Below are 12,840 nucleotides of genomic sequence, written 5' to 3'. Positions count from 1 at the left end.
AAGGGATGGGAATGATGGATTTTATTCCTCACCTTCCGTTTGCAACTTCTACTCTGTTACACAAAAGTCAACCAACCATCCTATTCTGGGTAGTTCTATTCCTGAAAATGAGTGGTCCCTGGACTTCTTTTGCAGTTGGGTCCTATTTCCTTCACAGTGACTGCTAGTCTGCACGTCACAATGCCTGTCGGGGGACTGTGCTTTTTTTAGCCAGATGCCCGAGTCCTGGCAGGTGGAGAACCTCTAAGCTACTTTATTTTTCTCATTTCCTGCCTCACCTATTATATGTACACCTTACCACTGAGAAGTCATATAGGCACACCTCAGACCCAGCAACTCCAGGTGCGCAGATCCAAACCACAGACATTTGCACACATATACAAAGATCCATGGAGAGGACTTCCCTGGCGGCGCAGTGGTTAAGAATCCACCTGCCAGCACGGGGGACACGGGCCAGGAAGATCCCACATGCCGCAGAGCAACGAAGCCCGTGCGCCACAACTACTGAAGGCTGCGCTCCACAACAGGAGAAGCCACCACAACAAGTAGCCCCCGCTCGCTGCAACTAGAGAAAGCCTGCGTGCGGCAACAAAGACCCAACACAGCCAAATATAAATAAATAAATAAACTTATTTTTTTAAAAAAATCCATGGAGGAAGAGGGATATTTTTAACAGAAATGTTTAGAGCCACAAAAGAGGGGGGAAAAAAAAGGTAAATTTTGGTTTACCCACAGTACAAAAACGATGCAGCATTTCCGTACGTCCTGACATGGAGACAGAAGTTAGGTGGAAGTAGATTACAGAATAGTTTGTAAGGTGTGACCATTTTTGTTTAAAACGAATCCTATTTGAAATGTACAAATGCATGGGGGTAAGGCCAGGCAGTATCCACTTATCTTTTAAATAAAATGATCACTTTGTAAAGCCAACTAACCCATTTTGCCTCAATTCCTTGGGTGATTACATTTCCCAACAGCATGGGTTTTTGACTGAGGAGTCAGTCAACGATTTGGGGAGGGGCTGATCTTGCAACAAAGTGTATTTCTCTCGAGAAAGATCTATACTTTCCATCAGATTTTCAAACACTGGTTCTTATACATTTCCATAGCACGGCCTTAATAAATTGACTTAATTTTTCCTAATTTCAGACTAAATAATCATCAGAAGTTCTGCAAGGTGTATGCGGGTCGGGGGTAAGCCAAGAGAAAGCAAACGGGTCAGGATCAATCCATGGAAAACAGGTTTGATGTGGTGGGCTTACCCCTCAGGATTTCTATTAAATGTGCAAAATCGTGACAACCACGTAAGTTAGATGCCTGTGTTAAGTGATGTGATTAATTTAACAAATGTTTGTCGAGTGCTGACTGTGACCCTGGCACCATCCTATGACCTGAAAGTGCAGATACTGTACGTATTCAGTTAACATCAGTTTCTCCACCTTTTCTATTTCCGCGGCTTATCTGGTTACCTGGGCAACTAGGGCTGCGGAACACAATAAGCCTTGTACCAGTCATTTAAAGCCTCACTCGTTTAACAAGACTTCTCGCCTCCTACTGAGTACAAGGCAGGGGCTAAGGGGGTGATAAAAAGATGAGCAGCCTAAGAGCCTCCTGTAGTCCAGACTAGAACCTCCAGGTGCCCTGGGCTCCACACTATACCCATCCAACCCTATTTAACATCAGCCCCATTTACAGATAAGAAAAACAGACTTGGATGTAATGTGACTTATACCCAAGGCAACACAACGAAAAATCTAGTCATAGGTAACTTTTGAGCACTTACTATGTACCAGGTGTAATTTACATGTTATTAACAACTCTTGAGGTAGAGACTATTATATTTAACAGAGGGGGAAACTGAGGCACAGGACATTAACTTCCCCAAGGTAGGGCATGTGGTAAACTGCGGAGCCAACGTTAAAACCAAGGCACGCAGGACCCAGACCGTCCCCTTGAACTCTTCCTTGATACCCTTCCTCCTAAGCATATGTTTCTTCTGTTGAGACTGGCAACTATCTTTCCTCTCACAGAAACCCCAGGAGGAACAGGAAAGCTTGAGGGGTCAGGTTTGGACGTGTGGGGAGGTTAACTTAGGACACAATACACCCCTGCTACTTCCGTGTGGAGTGTAGCAGGTAGGTACCTCCTTCCTTCCGGCTCCACAACTGCTCCAAAGCAATAAAATTTCCAAGAATCAAGTTAAATATATTCATCAATTCCCAGAATCCTTAAGATAGTATCTATTGGTACACTTTCCCAAGACTTCTAACATGGTGTTTGCTGGGGTGTGTTGTTAAATGGGCACAATCTTTCTGGAAGTGCAATTTTGGCAATTATGTGTCAAGAACTTTAGAAGTAGAACTTAAAGAGTTTCTCTTGGGAGGGAAATACACCAGTAGGCTGGTGCCTATAAATACATACAACTTCTTCAGAGCACAGTCCACCAACATCATCATTTGAGTGCAATTCTCCTTCCACCCAGCAATTCCCTTGTTAGGAGTTTACTTTCTGTGATACCAGGATACAGGTTTCATAGTAACAAACAGCCTAAACAAAAAAGGACGCACTCTGGTCCGTCAGTACGGTTCTGATTGAATAAATCAGGGTACACGAAAGGGATGACTACTTTGTAGCCTTCTAAAATAAAGTAGATCTTTATTATATATGCTTGATCTGTAAGACAACCACCCAAGACTGATTTCAAGAGGGAAAAAAGTGTAGAGAACAGGATGTATAGATAACGTGCTCCCCCCTCTTTGTGTCTAGGGATAAAGATATAAGTATGTACGTGGGAAACTTTTGAAATAATAGATGCTGTGGCTGGTCCCTGCCTCTTGGAGCACAGGCCTGGGGTGGAAGAGAAACTTTAAAATGTATACACTTTTGGGACTTGCCTGGCGGTGCAGTGGTTAAGACTCCACACTTCCAATGCAGGGGACGCAGGTTCGATCCCTGGTCAGGGAGGCACATGCCGTGCAGTGTGACCACAGAAAAAAAATAAATCAATGTATACACTTCTGTACTTTGGCTTCTTTTTAATTAGCATGTTACACCCCTTTTCTCAGCCATTCTACTTCTGGAAATCTCTAACAAAGCTCATGTACAAATGCTTGTTAAGGGCCAAAGCAAAACTACTACCATCCTCCACAAACTGCAACAAAGCACTCACTTCAGACTCCTATACCTTAACTCACTTATCTTCGTAACCACGTAAACAAGCATCTTTGTTCGCAAACATGGAAACTAAGGCTCAGAAATAACTGCCTCAAGGTGCCGTGCTGGTAAAACACAAGGGCAGGGATTATAGCCTTAAATACTATTGAAGAGGAGAACTGAAGCTAGTGGCCTGATTTATAATTGTTTCTTCTAGAGCAGTTTCTTGAACTTTTTTTCATTTTACCCCTCTAGGAAGGCTTTTAAAGCTTTTTTTTCCTAATCACCGCCCCCCCCCCGCCAAATTTTAATACCACCAATATATTATATTATCTGTTTATGCACTATGGCCTTTGGAAGGCCACAAACCACTGTAACATCAATAAACATTTTTGCCCCACCCAAAAAAATAACCAATTTTCACCCCCTTGGGGACAATATTCCCGTACTGACAATGCAGGTTTTAAAGGAGATAACTCTTTAAACTGGGGCTGATGAAATTAGACAGGGAAAAAAAGATGGCAACCTTATTTTCACTCAGCTGAATTAAAACTTAACATTTCTTTCAATTATGAGCGTGGGGAACATACCTCAGCGGTATTTGCAGAACCCATGCCTATGTCATCAACAGAAAGCAGGTATTTTCCTATGATGTCAATGCGGTTGCATTACTGGAAATTCTGGTTACCTGACTGACTGCTAGATCTCCTTTATTGTGTTCACAAAGAAGCACATGTTACTTTTACTAAGTGTTATCTCAACGCAATTTATTTCCTTGGTATTTCTATGCATCTTATTGTATGCATTTAAATACATTCTGATGAGAAGGGGTGAATGTGGCACAAAAAAGGTTAAGCTCCCTGCCCTAGAAGGATCCAACAGTTCCCAAGAGTGATTTACAACCTGAATACCAGCTTGCCTGCACTGTATACACAGGCTTGCCTCTTCTGTAGCCTCCAAGCAATACCGGCAACATCCCACTTGAGTCTTCAAACAGCAGGAGCTCTGTTTGCTGGTGCAGTAAAAAGTACTTCGACATTCAGACCACCACTGGCAAATACTGAAAGCGTATTTGCCAAAGAGTAAGACGACTCTGTTATGAACAATTGCTGGGTATGCTTAAGTTAACCCTTCCCAAAAGGAAAAAGCAAAGTTCAGAGGGATTACACAGCAACTAGATCTTCCACCCTTCCACCCCACCCCCACTCCGAATTTTAGGAATGTTATCTCTCAGCATCTAGTTATCCAATAAGTTGGAAGAATGCAGTAAACCCAGCAGGGGGCTTAGATTCAATCCCTGCCAAAAGGATAGAAAATACTCTTACTATTGTATAGGAAGAAAGCTCATCTGCCAGAGGCCAATCAAATTCTGGAGCCAGTGAAAATGCTTAAGAAACAAACCTGTGTATCTCGAGAAAAGCATTATGCCTCAAGCTTATCTTCCCCCCCCCCATTCCTATATTAAAAGAACGACAATGAGCAGATTATCTAGAGTCCATAAACATCTTCTACCCCACCCCCACCAGCAGGATAACTGCTTACCAAAAAACAAAAGGAAATTGAGATGTCCTTAAGTACTGAACCAGTTCAAAGAAACTGGTTTACCAGTTTAATTTTACATCTGAATTCAGCAATCCCGGGAAACACTTAAGGAACAAGCCCTTAACTCAATTTGTAGGTGGCAAATTAGAGCAGCAATTAACTTTCTATTTAATTAAGGTACAAAAAAAATTTGTTCCAAATGGTCTTGGATCAAAATTCAAGTCTGCTGAAAAGGAAGAAGTAAAAGAATCAAAGTTTCTTTGTGCTATAAGGTGTGCGAGCTCTGCTATTTACGCTGTAGAGATACGTCCCATATCGCCTCAACTGGAGCTCATCTTTTAAGCAATTTGTAAACTCCATGAAGGCAGGAGCTTTTGCTGCCTCCTTCCCCAGATCCCCCTAGAACAAAGCCTGACATAGACTTGAAATCTAGAAGAAAAAAAATAGATGGCAACGATCAGAGATGCAGTTCTTACATGAATTTAGAGCTTTTAAAATTTTTAGATGCTTTTTTAAACAATCAAAAGCACAATAGGTTAAGGATGATGAAAAAGGGAATATCTTGAACTCTTCCCATCATTTTTTCCAGGGCAGTAAAGCCCTGAGCACCAAATGCAAACTCTGCTTTATTTTCGACTTGCTTCCCAGGACCTCTTATTCTAAAGCCTGCAGAGGCACATCTCAAAAATTAAAAGGGAGGAGGAGAGATAACACTCAACCAGCTGAACACTCACCATAGCTCCCTCATCTGATAGAAAATCCCATCCCATAACCAACTCTTCTAAAACCACGATAAACACAGCTTCTTGGATTCAGAGCAAGGCTCAAATCAAACAGGACAAGGCAACCCTGGGCAAGCCATTGCAACCAGGAGTTAAAGTTTACTCTAAAATGAGTAAAAACGAGGATTACAGATAATGTCGTTGAGGTCCCCAGCCTGGTGTCTGGCACACAGTAGGCTACAGATAAAACTGCAGAATTATCTCAACTTGGCAGTTCAGTGCCGTCTTGGCACAATAAAAAATAAAACATTGTTATTTTGAACAAAATTAATTACTGATCACGTTTCCAGCACACAGTGGGTCTTGTATAGTGGAAACTATCTAAATAAACAGCATGCTTCATCTCCATGGTGCACAGGAAGAACCCAAAAGCTCAGAAAGCAAGGTTACACAGCTGAAAGTCATACAACCAGATTGGAATGCACACCTCACTGTAAAATCTTACCAAAACCTAACTTCATTTAAAAAGAGGAAGCATTAACTCTATCCCTCCCTCCCAAGATGGCTCCCCAACTCCCCACCGTGAGGAAGGCTGCAGGGGCTTGAAGGACCAACTAGCATTGACTTGTGCAATTTCTTTTTGACGGAACAAAAGCGGTGTGGGCAAGTTGTAGCCCCTTTCAGAAACTCAGATGGAAACACAGAAAGTCAGCCTGCAACATTAACTAACGCTTCGATCAACAAGATTTCCCTCTCCCTCTATTAAAATATAAGCTCCCAAGTGCCCTATTCTCAGAATCCTTACCGCCAATGTAGGTCATTTCAGTTTAGAAACTGGGGCTAGGCAGTTATTTGAAATTTGGGAATCTTAATCGTTGATGGCTGTAATCCAGTTTAGCACAAAGGGCATTTGAAACTCTTTTGAGAAAATGCTAATTTTCCTGTATGTAGCCTGAGTCCCCTGACCACCTGCAGATTTTCTGATCTAATTTTTTTGCCGTACTTCATTTTCCTCCCTCAAAAAGTACATTCTTTATAAGTGGGTCTCAAATTGGCTTTGCAAAATAAGACCAGTCTAAACTGGATTTTTAAAATGATACATACAGGCCGCTCAAATACAAAATGCGTCAGTTAAAATGTACTACTTGGGAAAACTACCTTCTGTCCCATCATGGCAACTGGGGGACTCTGCAAACACATTCGAGGATCGAAGAATTCTTTCCAAGAATTCCAAAGACTTGGCAAAGAAAACCCGGCACAGCCAGGGATAGCTCAAGCAACCGACTGGAGTCCCTAGCCTAGCCCAGCCCAGCGCTCTCCATCCCCCAGCCCCAGCCTGTCCCACCCATCAGGTGTGAGCCGGTACCTGCGAAGGGACCCGCCTCTCAGCAAAGGGCGAGGTTCCCGGCTGGGCCTCCAGGGGGCGCCTGCGCGCAGCTCGGCCGTCCACTCCAACCCAAGCGATCAATAGCAACTCCCCCTCCCAAATCGTGGAGGGAGCGCACAGCCAAGGCCCGCGATCCTAACCAGCTCGGGTTAACTGATTGCAAACTCCAGCTAGCGTTAATTTAAGAAGCTCCCCCTAAGGTGCCAAACACCACCAAAAGCCCCACTTCAGCGCGCCCACCCAAAATGAAGCGGGTAGGGGGAAGGGGAGGTCAGAGCAGGACCAGGGGAGGGGTCAGAGCCAGGAGCTCGCCCCTCCTCTCGGGAGGAAGCGGGCGGGCAGAGGGTTAACCCTTTTGTTCCAGGTGGGCCAGGCAACGAAGCCTCTCCATTCTCCCCCGCACTCCCCCTCCCAAGGCACAAAGAGAGTCCACCCTCCTCCGACCTTGGGTGCACGCTGCCCTGACCATCGGACGCCCGAAAACGCACAGCCGCCCCCTCGGTCAAGCAGATCTCTTTAATTTGCCCTGGAAAAATGTTATTTGAGGGGAAATAGGGGTTTACATTATATTATAAATTTAGGAAATTTACCACATTCCCTCCCCGAAATAAAAGGTACGGTAACCAAAACGTAGCAACCGTTTTCCCATCGGAGTTGTAGCTCGGAGTGGGGTTGCCGCGCACACCCCCATCACGGGCTGGGAAATTAGAAAGCAGGCGGCGAGAGGACAGAAGCCACCAACAAGGCCCAAGAGGACGTTAAAAACGCCCCCTCCCCCCACGCGTACGCGAAAAACTTATCAGGCGACAATTTGGCGGGCCAGGACGGAGGGGAGATAGTGGGAAATCGACTGGCTCCTAAAGCCCCCTGGGTTACATGATTAGGAAGAGAGGAGTTTGCTTGGCCGCTCCCGACCGGGCTGGGGGTCCAGAACTCCTCCAGACCCTCAAGACGCGCAGCGCGGAAGCGTGGGCCGGGTCAGACCCCGGAGCTCGCCCTGGCCACGACCGCCCAGTCCTGGCCCGACCTCTCCCCTCTGGCCCCCGGGGCGCGCGTTTGGAAAGCCGGGCGCCCTAGAAAAGGCACGCAAAACGCCAGGCTGGTGCACCCCAGCGGGGCTGCTGTGCGCCCACGACCCCCGCCCCTGGGGGCCCACACCCCTCCCGCCGGCCGCGGTTTATTTTTAGGAAGTCGGAAATCAAAGATGGCTGGAGGTCAGGCCCCGAAAGGTTAGGGCGAAGATCGGCAGGCGGCGTAGCCCCGGGAGAAAAGAGGAGAACCAAAAAAGAAATTTTTTTAAAAAAGGAAAATACTGTGCTCTTCTCCTCCACCTCTTCGGGCCCTCCAATCCCCTCCGCAGCGCTGGTGGCCCGCACCCCAGCTCCTGGGGGTGGGGAGAGGTCGCGCCCCCTCCCCCCTCTTGGCCCGGGAGGGGCGCGTGCAACAGATCGTCCTCCCCCGGGAGGTCTTCCTAGGGTGCGCCCCTTCCCCAGCCTCCTACAAAGACCCTAACGGGTGAGGGAAAGAGTGGGGACCCCCGGGGTCTTTCTTTTAAAAAGCAGCGCCAGGGAGGGAGGAGGGGAGCCTAAGTTACAAGTGGGGGGGGAGGCTACTAGTGAGGGGAGTGGAACCAATTACGAGAGGGGCAGAGGACAAGGAGAAGGGAACATTTCAGGAACGAGGGACACAGGAGAGGCTGGGGGTCAATTTTACAATAAGAGCGAGACCTGGGGGTGAAACTTACACAAGAGGGGAGAAGCGATAAAAGGGGAGAAGTGTAAAATTAACGAGGGTGGGGGTGGGGAATGAGGCTGCCGCTCTCCTCTGGAACTGAGCCCCCAGATCTCGGTTCCACAGTCTGCAGTGGAAGCCGTTGGCTCCGCAAAGTCCGCGCCTTCGAGGGTCCCGCGAACGTCCCGGAAACTGCCCGCCCGGGGCGTGCGCCCCCAGCCCCACTCACCCGGCTCCCCCGCCGCCGGCGCCGCTGCGGCCGCATCTGCAAACTCCGGGGCCGGCTGCTGCGGCTGCTGCTCGCCCTGGTCCTCCTCCGAGTTGATGTGTTGGGGTTTCGCCTGCTTGCGCCTCGACATGGTGCGAGCATCGGGGCGCCTGGAGAGCCGCGGTTATTTGCCCACTCCGCCACAAATTCCTGGAGTTGGGAAATTTACCCCCCTTCGGCCGGAACGCGCATGTCCCAGTAATTATTATTATCAATAATGCATTGCGATTTATCATGAGCCCTGACAGCTGATTGGCCTGGGTCCAAGACCTCAGAGATCATTTAAATAAGACCTCATTGATCAGGGAGGGGCGAGGCATTCTGGGCTTTGTAGTCCGGCCCTACAAGCGACAAAGGCGTGTTCATCGGGGGAGAGCAACTAATTAGCATCCGGGCTCAGATTGGCTGGATCGTGGACGAAATCCGAGGGGGACCCATCCTCGCTTCAGCTATCTGAATCCTCGGAGAGAAAAAGAAAAATGATTGTGTATTTACTAAAAACTTGGAGCTTCCGTAACAGTTTTGGAACGAGCGTATTTGGTAGTGTGCTCCAAAAATTACTTTTGTAAGGTTGATATCCTCGCAAGCCGGGGAGGAAGGTCTTTTCAGTGAAGTATTTTGGCTCAGTGTTTACATCTACCAAAAAACAAAAAAACAAAAACAAAACAAAACAAAAAACTGAGATTTGACCCGTGTCCCCTCCCATCTCCTTTTTCACTGAAATGTTTAAATTGAGTCTGGAGGTATCTGAAGAATGGTAAATGGTGGTATATTCAACCTTCCCACCCCATTTCAACTCTTAAGGTGGCCTTCAAATTTCAGATTACCCCCTCACCATGATTTATTTCCTTTAAATGCTAAATAGTAACCTCCAGGATTCATACTCAAAAGGTTTGGTTTACTGTCACAGTGCAGACCTTGATTTTTGGTTTGGGTTTTGTTTTTTTTTTTTAATTTAAAATGACTGGATACTAAATATAGAAAAGGTAGATTAAAAGCAAGTATAGTCAGAGATAATATCAAAACAAGGAGCGACTGCACTTTTTCCCCACAAGCCATAAATGTCTGATAACATCATTTTATTACTGAGACAATCCTCTTACATCTCCCATGGATCAGCAATGGGCGTTGTCATAGTAACTGGGTGTTGCCAAACTAATCATTATCGAAATTTTTTGCAATATGGACTTTACTGTGGAAAAGATGTGTAGTTCAAAGTGATTGCATCATCCTGACATGGAGATGCCTGGAATTTTCTAAAAGTGTGTATGTGTGTATAATATTATATGTATACACACCTCTACAGTAAATCTCTATGTATTTTATTCCATTAACTGCCTTGCATGGTGTAAATGCTCAATAAATGTTGAATAAATGATGAAATCTTCAGCCTTCTAAGTCTTTGATTGGTGTTTCCCTGGTGCCTCTGGGCATGCGTGTGTATTTAGCATTTACTTCATTGTAAGGAACTGTGCAATTATAGACCGTTCCTCCACATTTGTGCATTGCATTTTCTTAATTAGTTATTCATCACCTTCCCAGCTTGTTAGAGTTTCTGGTAAGCTCATCGGGAATGCAAGCAAAATAGAATGCTAAACTGATAAAGATGTTCACCTGGGTGTTTGGACAACCCAAGGCAGAAAATAAATCAGCTTCATCATCTTTTTGATATTCATAGCCATCAATAAAACTTACTGAAGGAAAGAAGGTTAACCTCCAATTTTTGAGTCATTGTTTGAAAATGCTTGGCATTGTTTTAAGTCCCCTAAACCAAAAAAGAGAGAATTACAGTCAACAGCCCAAGTTGGAAAAGTAAGAATTTGGTTTAATAATACATGGAAGCTGTTTAGAATTCTCATACTGAGTAAAAAAGCCAATTAACACCTGCCTCACTGACTAATCTGCTTATATTCCCAACACCTTTTCTGTGTAAGGTAGTGTGGTAGATGTAATTTACCAATCTAAATGCATGTGCACTAGGTTTACAGCTCAAGAAATGTTAGTGGTTTAAGGAAAACTTAATTGAAGATATAGTTGTTTATACTTATTTTAGTTGGTGATAGTGAAAACACGATGCCGTTTCTGCTTAGAACAAGGTATTAAAATTATGCCACTTGAGTCTCCAAGTGATAATAATAATAATTAATTGAGCTCCTGGTATGTACCACAGGCTGCACTAAATGCACACTTTCTCCTTTTATCTTCCAAGAGAGGTTGGCATTGTTTTATCCATTTTGAAAATGAGGAAACTGAGGTTTAAGGACATGAAATAACTTAATTAGGAAGTGGATGCGCTCAATCCCTAAGCCCGATTTCAAAATTCTTTCATCACATCCCAATGATTGTCGTTCAGTGGTAGCTGAATATGGACAAGATAGCTAAACAAGTAAAAATTGTAGTAAAAGAAAACATGTTAAATTAAGCCTGTCCTGAAAAATCCACAGTCTGTGGAAATAACTTGTACGGAGAAAGTCAAAGAGAAGTTTTCCCCAAAGGAAAAACCTCCCATGAATATTATATTAAGAAAAGAAAGGCACAGTACACTTTTTGAATCTACTTCCAACTGATGAGCCAGGAGCTAGTAAGCTGGAGGTGAAGTAAGACCCTAGAACAAAGCGGGTGGGGGGGAGTAAATGGCGCACGGCAGGGCAGAAGGCCAGTCCCTAATCCACGGTAATTTTTTGGATGATTTAATATTCCCTAAAACCAAAAGACCTGGGTGTGATCAGAGTCAGGGAGAAAAAAAAAGATCATTGTAAAGGATGGTATTAAACTTTGTAATGCCTTTGGTTAGGTGACTGGGTTTATGTATAATCCAGTCCTTCTCACTGTTTGCCCGGGGCAGAAATTGTCGGGAAATCGACTTCCTGTTATATCTTTCCTCAAGCAGTCTATGAACATTGAGGCTTTACTGTGTCTAAGGGTATCTGGGATACATAATCCCATTTCAGCTTCATTAAAATCCTTTCTTATTCCCATTTCATCCATGGCAAAACAAACTCAAAGCTCCCATCAGCGCCTCGTGGGTACTAACAGTCGTAGGCTGAATGTATGAATTCAGGAACTTTCCAGTTAAGGGTATAAGTCTCTGTGGAACTCAGACCTTCCAACTCTGTCCACAAAATCCCACCTCTGCTCTGTTCTGCAAGGAACTTTCTTCCCTTCTACTCTTTACGCCTCTTCACCTGCCCACTTCCACTAAGCCTCCAGTCTCAGTTCAAATTTTTCTTCCTAAAACCGGCGTTTTCTCATCCAAATTAGAACGGTCTCACCTATTAGTGTCGATTTCTAGAAGCTGGTTCTTTCCTTTTATAGCATAGTTCAAAGTTTATAATTATAGATTGAATTGTCTATGTATTTATCCCTTTTCACACTGCAGGTTCCACAAGGGCAGACACCTTCACCATTATGTCCTTAGCACTTAGCCACGGTAACAGAACACAGAAGTCACAATAAATGAATTTGGAGAATGATTTTGGAGACCTGAATATAAACTAGAGTATTAAGGGACTTCCCTGGTGGCTCAGTGGATAAGACTCCACACTCCCGATACAGGGGGCCTGGGTTCGATCCCTGGTCAGGGAACTAGATCCCACATGCATGCCACAACTAAGAGTTCACATGCCTGCATGCCACAACTAAGGAGCCCACGAGCCGCAACTAAGATCCAGTGCAACCAAATAAATAAATAAATATTTAAAATAAAATAAACTAGAGTATTAAAAGGCAACTACCGTTGGTGGAAATGTAAAATGGTGCAACCGTTGTGGAAAACAGTATGGCAGTTCCTTAAAAAAAATTAAACGTAGAATTACGGTAGGATCCAGCATTTCCACTTCTGGATATACATCTGAAAGAACTGAAAGCAGGGACATGAAGAGATACTTGTTCACCCAAATTCATAGCAGCATTATTCACAAGAGCTAAAAGGTGGACGTAACCCAAGAGTCCATCAACAAATGAATGGATAAACAAAATGTGGTGTATACGTACAATGGAATATTATTCAGCCTTAAAAATGAAAGAAATTCTAGGAC

The 12,840-nt window shown here is 44.7% G+C and overlaps 1 protein-coding gene across 3 annotated transcripts in view; it reads right to left on the bottom strand.

Annotated features, from left to right (window-relative positions):
• SALL4 (spalt like transcription factor 4) overlaps positions 1–12,840 on the bottom strand; it is a 42,354-nt gene that overhangs the window by 7,659 nt on the left and 21,855 nt on the right. For 2 of the 3 annotated variants that reach the window (XM_027086971.1, XM_027086973.1), the window contains exon 1: positions 8,765–12,381. The exons of the other annotated variant lie outside the window; for it this stretch is intronic. In XM_027086971.1, coding sequence (XP_026942772.1) covers positions 8,765–8,894 — 130 coding nt within the window. In that variant the 5' untranslated portion in view covers positions 8,895–12,381. Of the gene's footprint in view, positions 1–8,764; positions 12,382–12,840 lie in introns of those variants that run through there. 3 annotated transcript variants of the gene reach the window in all.

The sequence above is a fragment of the Aethalodelphis obliquidens genome, unplaced genomic scaffold (assembly GCF_003676395.1).
Source record: "Aethalodelphis obliquidens isolate GAN/ISIS:26980383/991018 unplaced genomic scaffold, ASM367639v1 scaffold57, whole genome shotgun sequence".
NCBI lineage: Eukaryota > Metazoa > Chordata > Mammalia > Artiodactyla > Delphinidae > Aethalodelphis > Aethalodelphis obliquidens.
Note: the sequence above shows the minus strand (reverse complement) of the source record. Positions and strands in the feature narration are given on the sequence as shown.